Source organism: Indicator indicator, chromosome 8 (genome assembly GCF_027791375.1).
Source record: "Indicator indicator isolate 239-I01 chromosome 8, UM_Iind_1.1, whole genome shotgun sequence".
In the NCBI taxonomy this organism is placed as follows: Eukaryota; Metazoa; Chordata; class Aves; order Piciformes; family Indicatoridae; genus Indicator; species Indicator indicator.
In genome coordinates, this window is record NC_072017.1 from 11,250,152 (window position 1) to 11,268,963 (window position 18,812).

Sequence of the window (18,812 nt, forward strand, 5' to 3'; positions counted from 1 at the left end):
AAGTTACAAGAAGCTTAAACAATTGCTGCTTCTACACATGTGCCTGTAAGTGAAAAGATTTACACGTATAAAAAAGGCTTAATCTACTTCATATCAACACAGGTAAAAAAAAAAAAAAAAGCTGTAAACTCAAAGAAACAGTTCCCAGGATTTAAGAAATCTTGTTTTACCTGCATATTGACCTCAGGAACAAGTGAAGAGCTTTACAGACTGGCCTTCAAGGCAAACATCTACATGCACGACATCTTTCTTGCATTCTCCTACCTCTGTGTATTATGTTTAGCTGTACTGGTATCCCATAAAAATACAAAACCTCCAGCTCAGAGATAATCCAAGAAAGATCCTTTCATTTCTTCCTGCTTCTCAAAAAGAGATTTTTCCTCCACAGTCTCCATTTGACAGAGCACTCCAAAAGATAGTTATCCTTCCAAAGACAAACACAGTACTAGAGTATAAAACTGTTTTGTATTTGCATAACATACTGAAAACTGACTAGCTCTGCAGAACTGGTTAAACAGCACTCCCTGGAACCAAGTTCTTAATGGCTGACTGGTGCAGACACATTTCTGCATTAATTGCTTTCATCTGAGTTTGAACACAAACGCCCAATAACCAAGTTAATCAAATGGAAAGTGTGTCTATATAGGAGACAGGTGTGCCACCTTCAGGTGGGACCCTACTCTTGTACTACTAACAAAAGCAACTATCCTTTCTGCAATTAAACAAAATCTGTTTTTCAAAATATCTTCTGATGTCACTACCATTTTCAAGTCTGACAGACATAGTTTACCTTACTTAGACCACAGTGTCTCATATTCAACCTAGAACAATCAAGTTTCTATTTCAAGTTAATTCCCTTCCCTTTATTCTTGTCACTAGAAACCACACTTCAACAGTGCTTAAGCTATGTAAGAAACATCCGAAATACAACAAAATTAGCTAGTAACTCTGCTTTGTTCAACATCAGTTTTGCTGTAGGATCTCCACTCTTAAATACCAACAACCAAAAAAACATGAATTTGCACTAAGATGAACAACGTATGATGTTAAAGCATTAAGATTTATCCTCAATGTTTGCTTTCCAACAGTAGGTGGTGTGACAGGATTAGGTAACTTCTCAAAACATCCTGATGCAAGCACACAAAACCAGAACCGGCACCAGCAAAACTAAAGTATGTCCAAACCATTTCCTTCAGATCAACTCAGCAACAAGGGAATCACTACATACAACATATACAAAACATGCATTAGTGTATTATATAATACTGTTCACTGAACATAACTCAAAAGCTAGGATGAATCATTAAACATACTTTATGTCAGAATGTCTCTTCAGAGATGCACTTTTACTACTTGTTTGGCATTACTATGCAGAACTGCTTTATTGTAGCCTGGTATTATACCTCCAAGACAAAATTATGAGCCATACCTTAGAATTTTTTGTAAGTTACTGTAATGGTCATTTGAATATATCTAACACACCAAAGAGCATCCAGACTTTGTCTTACTATAAGACCACCACAAACCACAAGCTCAGACTTACTGAAAATGCCTCCGAAACACAGCACCCCAGACAACATCTGAAATAACTTCAGTGTTTGACACCAAAAAAATTCCAAAAAAATTAGTCTGTGACACATGAAGTTCACACAAGAAACCTGACAGCTTTATAAAACTTGCCATGTTGTTTTCTAAAACCTTGTTTCATTAATGGATCAACATACCAGAAAAGTGATTCATCTAGACCAGTCAGAAATTTTTTCTAAATAGCGCCTCAGAAAAACTAGGTGTAAAAACCAAACGAACTCCACCCCAACAAACCAACACACACAACACAAAAGAAAGGGCTACTGTACAAACACAGCTTTGCCTTTCAAAAAGCAGCTAGAGGAACAAATGCAGCTTATCAGCTGCATTTTGTTTTTTTAAGGGTGAGGGTAGCATGCTTGATTGCTTTTGTGCTGGACTTAAGAGACAAGCATGTGAAAATGCTACCTCTTCTTGCACATCATATCCCCTACACATGACCTGCAGCCAGTCCAGCTGCGTACAGACACTGGAACCTGGCAGTGCTCTAAACTAGCTGTCAACTTGAACCCATTCAGTAAGAACAGCAAACCCAAGGATGGCCAGTTTCAGATGCAGGTCAAACAGATGACCTTCACTCTTACAGTTCTTCTGCACTGCTCAGTGCTTCCCTATAAGGCTTCTATTACAGTAATTACTCAAGCATTCAAATACATTTTTCTAAAAGCCCAGCCTGAGGAAGAATTTAAGTTATGACTCAAGATCATTAACAACTATTCTAGGTGTAACTTCAACTAACAACGCTTTCACAAAGTATTTTCTTAAATACCATTCCCTAAGAAAGGAGTCACACAGAATTAAATGCAAAGGTTTTGAAGACAGAGGCAGGAAAATAGGGTGTGTAAACAAAAGCAGTGGAAACAAGCACAAAAGCAGGATATTAAGCAAACCACTATTAAAAAGACAACAAGCAATAGCATCAAAGTAACAGGCTTTCATCAGTTATTTAATCTGGTCACTGATGTGGAATACTAGAAATATCACATTCCTCTACAGTAAAGTAATGAGTTGGCAATTCTTTAGGGAAAAAAAAACCCCACAAACCTTTATGAAACAATCATGTTACTTTATTAGAATGGAAATAGGGGGGGAAAAAAAAGCAGCTCATTTTTGAAGAAGCTCTGAAGTCAAATTTCATATCCTTACTGTATCATCTCCTCTTATAGGTCATTCTTGGCAAGGATAAATTAAGGATTCCTTTAAATAGTTCTGGAGCACAAGAAATTAAAATTGAGCAAACATATGCTAGTACTGGTGACCTCAGAGCTTTGTTGACATCAGGTAGATTGTAAAGCTGAATATGTATTCAACAGTTCTGAAACTCCATGTCCTCCAACATTTCAAATCACATCAACTCATTTCACATCTAGAACCGAGCACAGAGCAACTTAAATTTACAGAGCTATATCACACATGGAAATGAATGGTTGTAAGCCTTTCCCGAACAGAAACTTAGGGCAGACTAGGTGCAAAAGAAGTCTGTGGAAGGATGCTTTTTGTTGTTGCTGATTTTGTTTAACCCTAAAGTTAACAGTAATAGCTGGTCTGGCCTTTCATTGCCTTAGCTTGTGAATACGTGGAATTTGGGATTTCTCCCTTATGCTGTTCTAACTTTTTTAATGGAAATTTAAAATTCCAGAGGGGTCTATTTTAATAATGCAAAACTTCTTAGCTTTAAAACAAAACACACACACACAAAAAAGAAAAAATCCGGAAGCACAATGGAAAAGGCCCAGTCTAAGCCTACAGCTTTATAAAGCTAGTTTTAAATATTTAAATAAATAAATCATGGAAAAACAAATTGGACTTTGGTATTGTTTCCAGCAGACTGATCTTAACATAAAGAACCTTTATGATTTCTATTTTGAGCCCTGTATCATAGTAGCACTACTAACAGATTTCTGACAGCTGCAAGCTCCCCAGATTTTCTGATTAGCTAATATTAGTTATACAAATTATGTTATACATGTGTCAGTGGTCTTTCAAGGAAAAAGGGAGTGATTACAGCACATTTCATAATTCTACTAAAGGTCAGTTAATCTCTCTGTAGCTATCGCTCCCTTTTAAAGTTTCAGATTACTACCAAAATTACTGAAGAAAAGGGTAGGACTATAGAGCTACGTTATGTTGTTATTAACAGCTCTGATGCTAAACACAGACAGAGAATGTGACGTTACTGATAGGTCTTCAAATATTTACCAGAAAGATTTGTTTAAGAAGTAACAACTGATTAGAGAACAGTTTGCATATGAAGGCAAGTTTCCACTCCCTAGCGGATGCAGAATTTCATGGTATTTTCCCCATTCACCTACAGTCCTCCAGAAAGTACTCCTCTTTGGCACAGGTATCAAGGAACCAGCAGCATGCTACTGTCAAAAATATAACTGGGCTGCTAGAAGCCATTCAGGTAGATGCTCATGTATTCCTCCTCTTACAGCTCAATACTCTCAGGCTAGAATGCTGATGTCAGTACAAGAGCATTGTATCACCAGTTAACAACCACCAAACCAACCCTTCTCATTCTCTCAAATGCCCCCATTGTCAAAAGAGTGACTGGGGTGGGGGTACCAGTTATAGGGAGAGAGAGAGAACAACATTCACGTAGGTCTACTGTTAAAGTTCACTTTTCCCTCTTCCTATGTGGCCCAGTTTTGAAATGTAGCAGATTTCCTCCAGTTTAAACCATTCCACAATCAGAGAGACTTTTCCTCATCTTCCTTCAGGCTGAGCTCCCTGAATGTGATGTCTCCAGAATCTAGAAATGGGTCTTCCTTCCCCAGCCTCAAGTCCAAACTCCCATCTGCTCTCCCATCAACAGTAGTCTACCATCATGCTGCCTGTTATATTCACTCCATTTTAGGCTTTTTCTTTTGTAGGCTGAACTAGAGCAGTTCCATGAGAGACCATATCTGCAGAGTTATGCTGCCATCTCCTACAATCCCAGGCAGAGCCAGTCTCCAGACAACAGGTACTTCAACATCAGCTTCTCAGGGCAGCTGCACAGGGTGGGGAAAGCTTGCCTATTCCAGCTTCGTCAGGAGACTGTCATAAGCAGTTTGCATCCTGACTTAAACAAATCAACGTCTTTAACAGAGATACTAAAAAGTTCTGTCCATTTAGGAATAGTGGGCTCAGAAGTCAAATCAAGGAAAGCTGAAGCAAAAGAAAACCAACAACCACATCCAATTCTTGTTCATCTCTTCATACCACACATTCCCTCATGTTATGCACTGAGAATTTTTTGATAGTTTGCAGCTTTTATATTATCTAAAAATGGTTTAAGTTTTCTGTTGCAGAGTTTGTGCATTCCTTGCACGAAGAAGAAACCTCACTACAGCAAAACACAGAGTTTTCTTCAGGATGACAGGAATCCTTATTTCTCTGCTCCTTTACACCTCTGCCCTGAGAGAATTCATAGCTAACAAGTATAGGTGAAGAGTTATTTGAAGACACACCAGCATGTCCTTGCAAGTAAATGACTAGGTACCAAGAAATTCCCCTGCAGGGAAGTAGATCACTCCTAAAGAACAATACTCTCAAAGATGCATTCACATTTCTAACAGCACTGGTATATCAACTGTTAGTATCAGCTGCTGCAGGTATGATCATGCTTCTTGCTATTGGTATAACAAATTAAAACATCAATGGGGCTAGTCACAAGTCACCTGTAAAGGGTCTGAGAATGTATGTGAAAACTTTAGTCCCCTAAGTACGGCCCCAGAAAAAGCTGACAGGATGAAACGCTCCTTTCTGGAATCTGTAAGTCAACAAAATACTGGAAATACCATAGACTTCAGAATAAAGATCATTTAAGCCCATCTTCAAATGTTTTCACTTCCCTCCATCCCCACAAAACTCAGAGGATCACACCCAGGGATTACAAACCAGAGATTAATCAACTTGCTTTTAAATCATTCATTGTAACAGATCCTGTATTACCTCGAACACAAAACCCCTTCTACTTGTACTCATTTCTCATGATCAGTTTTGACTTTTAAAACTAAATAGGAAGTAGTTTATTCCAAATGGTTGCAATATATGAGCAGTATCTATCCTATGGTGACAGCTCCCCATTAATGAAAAGTAAAGGAAACAGGTGTCAAAGTTATAGCACATTTTTCTACTAGCATACATAGCTAAAAGCAAATTGACTGAGCTGAAATCAGATTACATTATTTTCTGGCTCTTTTCTGACTTCAAATTGTGAGTTGACCATTCTGTACCTCAATGACTAACACCTGGGGCAGAGTCTTAGAGGTCAATTCGTGGTGCAGGGATATACACTACTCCAGGCAGCTTCCAGCAAATCATTCCTGCTGAGGAGGGCCAGAAAGTAAGGGTGAAGTGGAGTGGAAACATTACCAGGGAAGTCCAACTCAAGCAATCAGAGAGGATGACCTTCGAGGCTCCTAAGATCTCACAATTTACACTGCTTTCTGAATTCTCACCAACTGATCAGCTGGACAAAAGTCCTTTCAGATATACTGTGTAAGTTTTCTCCCACTTCATACTGCAAATTAAAGCAAGAATGGTTATGAGATATACAGTCACTATGCAGTAGAGCTCTCCAAGTGAAGATGACCAAAGAGAAATGATAGACAAGCTTTATGCAGACCTTATGCTCCATAGAGACCCAGATATTAGTTTCCTCTTTCCTATACCTCTGAAGGTGAATATGGGAGCTTTATGCTCACTTTTAACACAGGCTTTAATTACTGTAATGAAGCCCTGCATATGTATTAAAGAAAAGGGGAAAGGGATCAAGTAATCTGGACTCATAAGGAAACCTAATGATCCCGGGTAAGTTAGTAGGAAAAACCTGTTTTCAGTCCTTTTAGGATCCATTAAAAGCTGGCTGTTCTGCAAAGGGAGAAGAAAAAAAAGGCATAAAAAAAAAAAAAAGACTGTTAGAAACTAAATTTTAAGCCTTACTTGTAAACCCTGGTGCATTTCTGATCTGTTCATGAGAGAGTATACAGACACCCTTACAAGTAAGTCTCCAATCCATCATTTTGAGAAAAGTCCTGACCGTTTCAGACCAGAGAAGCTGGAAGTTATGTTTGTCTTTTAAAATATTCTGGTTTCCTCTTGGCAGCATGTCGATCCAATTTTACAGTCACATGGTAGATAGCAGGAACGATACAAGCTGGAAAGTGATTTGCAGCAACCATGTTTGGTTTAGCTCCTGGTTCAGTGTCAGAACAGAGACTCAAGGATTATGGGAATGCTTACAGCAACTAAATTGCTTTGGTTCTGCCTCACTAGTGTTGTGAAAGGCTATACCAAAAAGTCCTGAATTATCAAGTTTGTGCACGTTTCCAGCTGTATGAAAACCCATTAAAACCAGTTGGTTTCAATTTTCCATCTGAAAAGCCTTTCTTTGTGCAATAAGCAGCAACAACATTCAATAACAAACACAGCCTTAATCTGTCATGGCCTGTTCTGCTTTTCATTTTGGAAGCTTCTCTGAATTACACATTTAAGTGTAAAATCAAGCCAAAAACCGAAGGAATTTAGCAATTATCAGCTACCAAGCAAATCAGCATTTCAAAGTATTAGTAAACCTGCTGTGGTCTATTACTACTTAAACATATTTCCTATAGCACATATGGAACTATTTTTCCTGTGCTTCAGTTAGTTGCAAAATACCAGAAAAAGCCCTTCAGTATGAACAAGTTTTCAACAGGAAAAGGTCTCACTTGTCCAAAACCTTCATGGAAACAGAATTCAGACTGTCGAGCTTCTCTCTACTCAAGCTTTATGTTGCCCAAACACAAATCATACCATTTTCTGTGGCTCCACCTGTCACAGTGCTTTGGTACAATTGCATGGGTGATAACATGCAGTTGCTGGAGCAGGCTGACAGTTGAAGAACTTGGAGTCATGTTCCATAGGACCACCAAAGCTCCCTGGGTTTCAATTCCTCTCCAACTCCTTTCAAGTGACAGAGAAGACATTGGCTCTTCCCAAACCGTAATACCTCAACTATTACTCCTCCACAGTGGTTATGTACCTTCAATTAGAAGGCTGTGTGCATTTGCTGGGAACAAAACCAACAGTTGCTTTCATTTCTGGACTGGTTCAAAGTCCTGGATGAGGGCTCTAAAATTACACGTGCCTTCCAGTAAAAAACAGGTAACTCCAACACCTTAATCTGACTTGAATGCTAATAAATGTTTTCACCAATGGAAAAATAACATAGATGTATACTACTTGCCATCCAGTACTACAGAAATCTACTGTGCTGAGGGAGCTGGGGTTGTTCAGCCTAGGCTGAGAAGACTCTGGAAGGACCTTATAGCTGCCTTTCAATACCTGAAGGGATCCTGCAGGAAAACTGGAGAGGAACTTTTCATAAGCCCATCTAGCAAGAGGACAAGGGGGAATGGTTTTAAGCTGAGGGAGAGTAGGTTTTAGGAAGTTCTTCAGTACAAGGGTGGCAAGACTCTGGAACAGGTTGCCCAGAGAGGTTGTGGATGCCCCCTCCCTGGGGTTGTTCAAGGCCAGGTTATATGAAGCCTTGAGCAGCTGAATCTAGTTGCAAGGTATCCCTGCTCATGGCAAGGAGCTCGGAGTAGATGATCTGTAAGGTCCTTTCTAACCCAAGCCCTTCTATGATTCTATGAAATAGGGCTTTGCCATTTAACAAACCACTTGGGCACACAAATCAAGTTGGGCTCACTTTTAAGAGTTATTTCTAATCAGCCAAAACACACCAAGACTGGAGAACAGCAGTCAGCTTAACTTGCTCTGCAAATAGCCTCACAAAAATATAATTTTGTTATATGAGTTTTCTTGTTCTGTTCTCTCCTGTTTGGTAAAATATAAGGAGATTACTTTTGAAGACATGCTTCCTATTAGATTAATGCATTACCACTGAAATCTTAAGGTTTACAAGTAAAAAAAAAAGAAAAAGTACCACAAACTCCTGTCAAATAGCAAGGCTTTTATAACTGATGTTCAATGCAGGGCATTATTTTCTTTTACTTCTTGGATGCAGGGGAGATTCCTGCTTCCCACACAAAAACTAAAATACAGTGCTCACAAGCTCTCAATCGTTCTGGGAAAAATACATTTTTGACAGATGGGCTGCTTCTCTCCCTCAACATATAGGTGAGAGATGTCACAGAGCTATACCATAACTTCTCTTGTTCAGTGCTTTTAATGGACTCACTACACTGATTTGTCTTTTTGCACAGCAATATAAATGCAGCCAGCAACTAGTTAAGAATCAGGATTTGGACATTTTTAAGACTTGGCTTGACAAACGCCTGAATAACCTAGTCTGAATTTAACGCTGACCCAGTTACAGGCAAGGAGGGCTGGACGACATGACCTTCAGAAGTGCTTTCCCATCCTGGACTTAGCTAGTCTGTCTGTGGCCTGGAGAAATCCTCACCACGAACAACTTGTACAGCTACTGAGTTACTTACCTGTGCTGCTGAAAGTACATCAAGGCACAAGTTTAATACTAGCATTCAAATGACTCAACTGCAAGAAAAAGGTATTCTCTACAGAAAGGCTTTATCCAAAACAGATAAATGGTTTTGGTTTACAAGCTGCCACTTGGCCACACTAAACATATGCACAGTTTTATTTAAAAAGCAGATAGGGTAAGTGACAGTAGATATGGTTTTATCTGAAAGCTGTGGTCACATAATACAACAGGGCTTTGCTGCCATACCAAGTAACTCCTACCTTTCCCCTTCCTTGCTTCTCCCACCCTGTATTCCCAACCTGTTTTGCATCAGTACAAAGTTTAGCACAGAGCAACGTTTGACAATTCCCCTGACAAGGAATAGAAAATATAATCTGATACAGTTTAATGCATCAAATTTTACCTTGCAGCAGCAAAATATTGCATAAGCAAACTGAAGGGTAAAATGTGTTAGTAAGAGTAGGCATTCACAGCGGTGCTAGGAAAAAAGAATGGAGAGAAAAATAAACAAATTCTTTGACATTAAGGTTTCAGTCTCATCAGATCACAGAATGAGTTTGAAATGTTGAGGTGCTGCTTCATGCATACTGACTACCATAATTTCAACATACAAGTTAAGGAATGGCAGGTTTAGTTAAAGAAACTTGGGGAGTTAAAGGTCTCCATTTTCAACAGCAAATGACTTCTTAGGAAAGTACACCTGCTTTGTTTGTTTGTTTTTTAGAAACGGAAGAAGTTAGTCCCACAACTTCTGTAAGACACGCTTGCATTTATTTCTCGTGACGATGTTATAAATCTACTCTGCATTTATCATCTCAAGGACAAATATACATCTATATCTCAGTTCTTCCAAGCACATAATTACAGTATAGAATTCAGAGGTGATAGAGATGATTAGCTTTCCAAGAAATTGGTGGTTTACAGGATGTATCAAGGGTACCTAGTTCACTGAGCAAGTCCCCCACATTAGTAAATACAAATACAAATTTTTATCACACTTCACCACCTGTATATAATTAAAAGGAGTATTTTGGACTAGTTTATAATCTTGGATTGAGTGGGTTTAAAAAAAAAAAAACCAAACCAAACCAAAACAGGTTTTACAGGGTTTAGTTGGGTGTGCACACTTCCCAAATTACAGTGTATTGCATACAGCCACTTATAGCCAGGCTACCTTTGCTACTAGCTATTATTACCACACATGGTTAAAAAAAGCACATAACCTAGAAGAGGATTTCTGAAACAGTAACAATACTGCTACAGAATGTAGTTCCCAGTCACCAGATTTGAACAGCAGCCTACAGACCAGATGTAAGATTTGTCCCCATCCTGCCCTTGGTATTAATCACTCTGAGTTTAATTAGCAGCTCAGGCAGCAGTCTCTCCTTTAGTTATGTTCTCCCCTCTCTAGAACGTATAGATCTGTACTGAAATTAGGTTGAACAAAATATGTTAACTCCCGACATAAGGGCTCATGCCCACTGGGATAGCATTCAGTTGCTTATTCTAAATACATTGTACCTGGCTCATTTCTCCACTTTCACACCTTCTGAGTAATTTACCTTAATTCTGTGAAGTGCTGTAACTATAAATTATATTTAAATACTGTTTCTTCCAATAGCACCACACTTTCCTAAACATTTCTTGCAAGATGAGATTTTACAATTGAGGTGTAACCTGCCCTTTTCTTTCCCTCCAGTACTAGCAATTTGCTATTTAGATAGAATCATACCTAGCACCAAAAATACAGGTTTGTACCATCCTAAAAGTTCTCTCAGAAAGTACATTAAATACAGTATATTATAATTAAGAAATTGGTTAAGCAGTAGCATTCCAGTGAAAAATTCTCTTACCAGAGCTTGATGATGAAGCAACTCCTTTGTGAGAAGGTGCTTTGGGTAGGCTGATGGTTTTAGGTTCACATCCTCTCTTCAAGGGCAATGCAGGTGGCACTGTTCTAAGCTTAGAAGTTGATATACTCTGTAGTGTGATTAGGCTTTTCTTCGGTATGCTTTTCCCTTGTGTTGTCCAATCTTTGACAGAAGGCATCTGTTTTTTTTTTTTAATTAAAAACAAAACAAAGCTAGAACAAAACCTCACACACCACTACTGAGAGAATGTGAAGAGCTCCCTTTCCAGCTTCAGTAATGAAATACTGAGCATACATGTAAGGGATATTCTCAGATGTTCACCGTATCATTGTCCACATCTGCACTTCAGAACTTAAAGAATTATCTCCTGCATAGCCTTCAGCAACACAAAACTATTAGTTTAAAGCTAATCACTGGTAATGACAAACATACTAAAGAGGTTACAGAAGTCATTTCACATCAGAATTTCTTCCTCTTCTTCCCCAAACTCCAATTAAGTCATTCAATTACATGACTGCATCTAATCTCAATATGAATTCTTTACCAAGCAACTACACAAGTTAATGCATTGAGAAGCCAGTTGTCCTGTACTACCTGAAACATCACAGACCTTAAACAGGTTTCCTGATCTAGGTGTATTTATGTTACAACACAGAAGCAGGTTAAAATCTTTCACATTCAGATGCCACAGATAAAGACAAAATCAAGGGTACACTCAGGAGTTGAAAATAACTGCTTTTTATGTAGCATGTTTATATGTTTCACACAGGTTTCCTGCTCCAGTTTACACAGGCACTATTTTATGATCACTCCTGCTGTAAAATTCAGCCTATAAAGGTAAACTCCTAAGAATGTATAGCTTTTCACATGCTTCTCTATGACTCAAGCTGATATGCAGCAATTTGGTCATATTAATGCACTTCCCACTTTTAACTTCAATTCTCATCTTCATTTTCTGATGTTAATCTGTGCTTTTCAGAAGACCATGCACTAAGTTTAGTCCAGCTGATTGGTCTAGTGCATGTTTTATAGCATTTATTCTACTGATTTTCTGTGTCAACAGAATAATTAGTATCACAAAGGTTTGCAGCACCAAGAGGAAGGAGTGAAGCCAAACTCCTGAAAGATTTCACAATTAGCACAGACCATCCTTGCTTTCATGTTCATTTAGGTTTTCAAGTTAAATTATTTACTGTAACAGAAAAAATGCATTATTAATGTAATTTTTTTTTCTGTAAGGTTTAAAAAACGGATAGCTGCTTGAAGCAGATTGCTCTGTATACTGAGCTTTACCAATTCAATAGAAGCTGTTGAACCCACCTGTTTGAATAACAGCAGGGACTCCATACAGCATCAAGACTCCAACTCTGTAGCCCTACCGTGCTTCCTGAGATCTTGGTTGATCCAACCCAGAACTTCTTCCAGTCTTTCCCACAGTTCCTTTTCTTTTAAGCTTCTTTCAGGCGTATTTGAAAGTAGCACGTTTCTCCTGACAGGCAGCTGACTCATGTGAAAATACTTCCCAACCAACGAGCACACGCATACCTCCCGGCCAGGAAGTTTGCACCTTCCAGCTGGCCGACTGCCCAAAACCAGGTATATGCCCTCTGCCTGAGAAATATTTCCTGGCTAATCTTAACTATTCTAATGAGTCCTGGTTCTGCTTCAAATAAATAAACTCCTGAATTAATCAGGACAGTTAAATGAAGGTGTTAAAAATAAAATGCTTGACCAACTTGTTGGTCCTCAGGTTTTGTGTGACTTAATGTTAATACATGCACAGCATTTCTCTAAGTTAAAAAGTGTAATCTAGTTGTAAAGCAAGTTTCAAAAGAAAACAAATACTGAAAACAGCAATTTAATGTCTATTCAAAGTTACAGCACCACTAAAATTATCTTAATAAAAACACATATTTAGAAAAACTTCAAGCTATGCTATGCAATTTTAATCAGTTTGACTAAACTAAGAGTTGTTTGCTTTTATTAGAAATCTAACCAACTGCATTGTCTTAAAAAGACTTCACCAAAAAATTTTATACCACAGAGTAAGGTGAAGGCTGAAGACACTAAATTCCACCTGAAGCCAAGTGCAATCAGTTTGTACAATGGTTATTTCTCCATTCTCTTTAAGGGGGAAAGACTTCACCTCAGAAGTCAACACTATGGTTATACTGGTAGACAAAATCCACCCCACGATTTCTATTCAAGTACTGTGCCATTCAGAACCCTTTTTCAAACATACAAAACATTTAAATTGTGCATGTAAAGAAAAAATCCTTACCGAAGGAAGAGAGTGCAGGTCAAAAGTTTCATTTGCCACATCTTTCACCATGGTGGCTTCCAGAATTTCCATGTTGCTGCTTTGTTCTTTTTCACCTCCAGTTGGGCAAACGTTTTGAGCACAGGGCTGCATTAAAGAGTCTGAACTTTCCATTTTATCATCCAGCATCTCTCTCGAGTTCTCTACACATGTTGGAAGTGCAGCAGAAACTGAGGAGCATGATGAATGCATTGAGCTTGCTTTGCCAGTGTCTTCCGGATTCTGATTTAATGCAGATGTCTTTGAAGCCTTGTGGGAAGCATTTCTGGGATGCGTTGTGGCATGTACAACTTGGCTAGTCAAGAGGTGTTTGTTAAGATGTAGCTTATGGGGCTTACTCACAGGCAATTCCACTTTATCTTTAGCTAAATCTGTTTTCTTTTTCAGCACTTTTACAGAGGGGGACAATTGCTTTGGGGAAGCAATCAGTGAGGGTGAGGATACAGCTGACAGCCGGGGGGGTGGGGGAGACTGTTTTAATTCTACACTGTTTCTGGTCTGTGGAACAGGTCTAGACATAACCTTCGGCTTAATATTTTTGAAATTAGGTTTGGGAAAACTAACGATCTCCGATTTCCTCGCTTTGGTTACTGTTGACACAATAGCAGACCGGCCCACTGGTTTTCCAGCAGTTTGACCTGAACTAGCTTTAAACAAAGGCCTTTTATTATGCTCTCTTACAGGGGTCTTACTTGGTCTTTGTTTAGGAGACTTGTCTTCAAGTTCCACCAAAGATGAAACAAAAAATTCTGTATTTTTTGATTGTTCTTTAGGGGTTGAAGTACTTGGAGAAAAATCGCTTTCATGAGCAACAGGACTGCAGACCACAAAAGTTGCTTCACATTTCAGGTCAGGTACAACAGTCCTCTTTAATTTGGGTACACTGCAAGATGTGAGAGAGGAGGTGTGCATATCCTGAAAAGCAACACTTCCAGAGATATGTTGTTCTTTGGTTAAGGGTGTACTGGTTTCCTTTGATACTTGTTCTCTATCCATGCAAGTTTCAGCATTAGAGTTCCCAGCTTCATCATGGTCAGGATTATCCTGCAAGGATTTAACTTGGTCATCTTCATTAATATTAAAGCACGGTGATAGTGCATCAGGCCAATAAGGATCTAGACATTCAGCAAGTAGTTTTACAGACTGCGTTTCTGTTTGCTGCAATTCTCTATCAGTCTTGTTAGCAATTTTCAGATGGTGTTCAACACCTGCAGAGGCAGGACAACATACTTCAAGTTCTGCATAGGTATCCAGGCTTTCTGAAGCCACAGTCATAGAGGAGAAATTAGGTGTTCTTTCTGAGCTGATTCTATCAAGTTTCTCTCTTGTACGTACTTCAGAAGAAACTGACATTTTCCTCAGATGTATGTCATCATTTTGATCAATTCCCAGAGTTTCACCTACAATATCAGCAACATCCAATGCACTCAAGTGGCGGCATACCCCGTCAGTTATCAGGGACTGTGTGTTCTGCTCTGAAGCAGGAAGAGGTAATACATGCTTACTGTCACTCTCACTGTAAGGCACAAATTGTTGAATACTCTGATTTTGCATTTCTGCCACAGCAATGTTACCTTTGACTAAGTTTGTTGTTTCTTTCACATCACAGTTCAAAGGACACACACAAATCTGTTCAGTCATGGAGCACTTGCACGCAGCATCCACATCTCCCAACAGAGCTCCTGTGCAATCGTACTTATCAGGTGTCTTCTGTAGATGTGCTTCAGTACATTGATGTTTTAAAAGAGTATTTCTGAAGTCACCCTTGTTTCCAAGAACAGTACCATCTTCATGGTCAGTCATACTTTGGTCATCTGAATTACCACGTATCTTGGTGGCACAACTCTTTGCAGAAGGTGTAGCTGTGTCACATGCATAGTTATTTCCATTTTCATCCCTTATAAGTAAGGAAGACTTCAAGCCATTCTTTGCTTTGTCATCTGACTTTTCAACGTTCATTTTGAATGCTAAATCTTAAACTGTTTTCATTTTATTTTATTTAAAACCCCAGAGAGGAACAACTCTTCTAAACTTTGTAGAAAAAAAAAAAGGCAGCTTTTCCTTGGAACGTGTCAACTGTCCTGTAAGTTATTTAAAAAGTAGTTCCTTGTTTTCATGTTTCCCAAGCAGATTTTAAAGTCCTAGAACTGAAAAGAAATGAAAACAAGAATTAGCTAAAACAGCATTTTAGGACAGTAATCATTCTTAAGCTATTAGTCTTTGAATCAATTGCAGCCATTTTGATCAATTTCCTTAAGCAGATTAGGCTTTTACAACAATGTTGTCTGTGCATGCTTACCTTCACAAACCATTTCTGACTCCTTAACTGCCAAGCAACTTCTGAACCCTTGGGTCAGATACAATTGAGTGTGACTTTAGGAGTGCATTCTTAGATATTTGGCTTACACACAAGCAAAGGAACAACCCAAGAGTTGCCTCTTCAACAGCAAAACGGTATCTGAAGGACTACGTGTTAGAAAGAACCATAATTTTTCCCTCTGTCAATTAGAGGTACACAACAAAAGGGCATGGTTCCTCACACGGAGTGTAGCCAAGCTATGAAGCTTCTTACTGCGTGATGCTTAGAAGCTGAAAGCTTACACAGGCTCAAACATAAGCAAGGACGGGTGGTATAAGAAAAATCTGTCCACAACTGAACACCAAACTGAGTCAAGAAGCTCTCAGTTACAAGCAGCTAGAACTGTAGGGAAGGATCACTACAGACTCTGTTCTTGTACTCTCCACTCAGCATTTACCCCTGGTTATTGCTGGGGACAGGACACAGCGTTAGGGGGAGATCTTCAGTCTGACCATGGCTGGTCATGCATATGTTCTTATGTACAAATTTGCATGGAGACAGGAAATTAATACTTCAAGAATGATGAAACATTGCTGTATAAGCTCATGTCTAGAATAGACATGACTAGCAGCAACATAGAAGCAACATTATGAACACCCCAGTGAAGAAAAACTTCGGTGTTCATTCTTTGATGTATATCATAAAGAGCAGTAACATCCTGTGGCATGGTTTAACCCCAGCTGGCAACTACGCACCACACAGCCCAGAGGGATGAGGGAGAGACTCAGGGAAAATGAAACAACAAAAATCATGAGCTGAGATAAAGACAGATTAATAGGACAAGAAAGGAACAGAAAATAACAACAAAAAAAGAAACTGGAGTATAGCAGTGATGCATAATGCGTGATGCACAACACAACTGCCTTCCAGTCACCAACCCATGCCCTCTCACTTCCCAAGCAGCAGTCTCCAACCAGCTTTCCCCCATGTTTATACACTGAGTACAACATCATACAGGATGGAATATTCCTTTAGCCAGTTCGGGTCAGCTGTCCTGGCTGTGCCACCCCTTCCAACTTACTGTGACCCTACAGTCTACTTGCTGGCAGGGCAGTATGAGAAGCTGAGAAGTCCTTGACTTAGTATAAACACTACTTGTAACAACTAAAAACATCACTGTGTTATCAACATTATTCTCACACTACATCCAAAACACAGCACTGTACCAGCTACTAGGAAGAAAATTTAACTCTATCCTAGCTGAAACCAAGACATCCTGACAGCAGTTTTCTTCTACACTGTGAAGGCTCCTGTCCTGCCTTTCAAGCAAGCAATGCACAGCAGGTGCATCTCAAGATCTTCAAATTGTCTTAAGACATCTGATCTGAAATAAAAAAAATAGATGACAAGAAGATTTGTAATTTGTTCTGGGGCTACACCTGTATGCAACCTCAGTGGTGCTGGGGTAGCCAACAGGTATCCACAAGACCCCTTCAGAATCATTGGAGAGCAACTCCCGACATAGCAACAGCCTCCACCTTCTATAAAGATCACACAAGATTATCCAAATCTTCAAACAATTCCAATGTTCTTGCCAGCAGAGAGCCACATAACCTTACCCAACACCTGAAGCAGAGAAGAGAGGGGGGAAGAAGGGGAAGGAGAGAAACATCCCACACACACATACAATTAAACACAGAAACCTAAAGAAGATCAAGTTCCTAGCATGCACCAAGACTACACTCAGGTACCAAAACCAGAAGGACATGAATGACAGAAGATCCAAACTGTCCAAAGCAGCTGGATACGAAAGGCTTCTAGTACCAGAAATGAGGCCAGAGTAGGAAGAACTTCAGATGTATAAGATATGGTTGCAGTGAGGTGGGGCCATCTGGCAGGAACAATGGTCCTTTGAGGCAGTAAGTCTAAAAGAGGGAAAGGAGAGTTCACTGGATTTAACAAGAGATACAGGCTGAAAATGCATTTATTGACAAAGGAATTTATTCCCAAAACAAACTGAGTGAAGAAACTGAAGTGACAGAGTAGCAGAGGATGGTTGGGGACATTCATTGATGGCATTTGTCCTCCAGAGCAACCGCTGCATGTATGGAACCCCCGCTTCCCCAGTAGCGACTGGACCTCATCTGCTGATGGGAAGTAGAGAATAATATTTCTGTTTGCTTTTGCTTCCAAGTGTGGTCTTTGCTTTTGCTTTTTGCCCCATTAAATTGCTTCTATCTTGGCCCAAGGACCTCTTGTTACATTTCCCCTCTTCTCTGTTCATCTAAAAAAGGGAGTGATAGAGCAGCTTTGGTGGATGTGTGGCTGTCAAAACAAGCAGGACATGAACACCAGGATTAAGTCTTTAGATGGACAGAATAGTGCACACTAGTATGAGAACTGTGTTGAAGTCTGAAATGATTTCACTGTAAGTTAACTACAACCAGTAGCAGAGTCCCTATAGACTTAATTATATATTATTATAATAATAGGAGATTTCTGCTAGATCAATGTTGATAAGGCACACTGAAGAGTAACTCCATATTCATACTTTTATACAGGAATCAATAAAATTCAACAAGGCTAAATGCCAGGTCCTGCACTTCAGTCACAACAATCCCCAGGCAATGCTACAGGCTTGGGAGCAAAGTGGCTGGGGGTGCTGATTGACAGCCAGTTGAACATGGGCCAGCAGTGTGCCCAAATGGCCAAGGCAGCCAACAGCATCCTGGCCTGCATCAGGAACAGTGTGACAAGCGAGACCAGGGAAGTGATTGTCCCTCTGTACTCTGCACTGGTGCATTTTTTGAGTCCTCATTACAAGAAAGACATTGACATGCTGGAGTTGGGTCTGGAGAACAGGGGAGGCTGAAGGAGTGGGGTTGTTTAGCCTGCAGTAAAGGAAGCTGGGGGCAGATCTCATAAAAACTACCTGAAAGTAGGCTGTAACTAGGAGGGTGTTAGTCTCTTCTCCCTAGTAATTAGTGATAGGACAAGAAAAAATACACACTCAAATTAAGACTGTTCTAGAACTGCAAGAAATTTGCCTGCTCACTATTGACCAGAGTGGCTTGTGGCCCAGAACCCTACCTTTACAAGGTACTTTAAATATCTGCTTTGGACAGAGGGTAAAAAGAACACCGAACAAGGAAGCAAGCTACAGAAATTAGACAGTACCCTCCCCTGCTCCTCCTTCCTCCCCCAAGAGAAAATGGTTTCTCCAGCTTAAAAATCACCAGTTTAAGGCTGGACTAGATTCTTTGCCTATCCACTATTAATCAGTCCCTACAGAAGTAT

At 39.5% G+C, this 18,812-nt stretch overlaps 1 protein-coding gene across 3 annotated transcripts in view; it reads right to left on the minus strand.

Moving 5' to 3' along the window:
* MTUS1 (microtubule associated scaffold protein 1) overlaps positions 1-15,175 on the minus strand; it is an 88,933-nt gene extending 73,758 nt beyond the window's left edge. For all 3 annotated transcript variants that reach the window (XM_054382885.1, XM_054382888.1, XM_054382886.1), the window contains exons 1-2: positions 13,178-15,175; positions 10,879-11,074 (exon numbers count right to left, since the gene is read on the minus strand). In XM_054382885.1, the coding sequence (XP_054238860.1) occupies positions 10,879-11,074; positions 13,178-15,175 (2,194 nt within the window). The remainder of the gene's footprint in view (positions 1-10,878; positions 11,075-13,177) is intronic.
* Between the last annotated feature and the right edge of the window lie 3,637 nt (positions 15,176-18,812).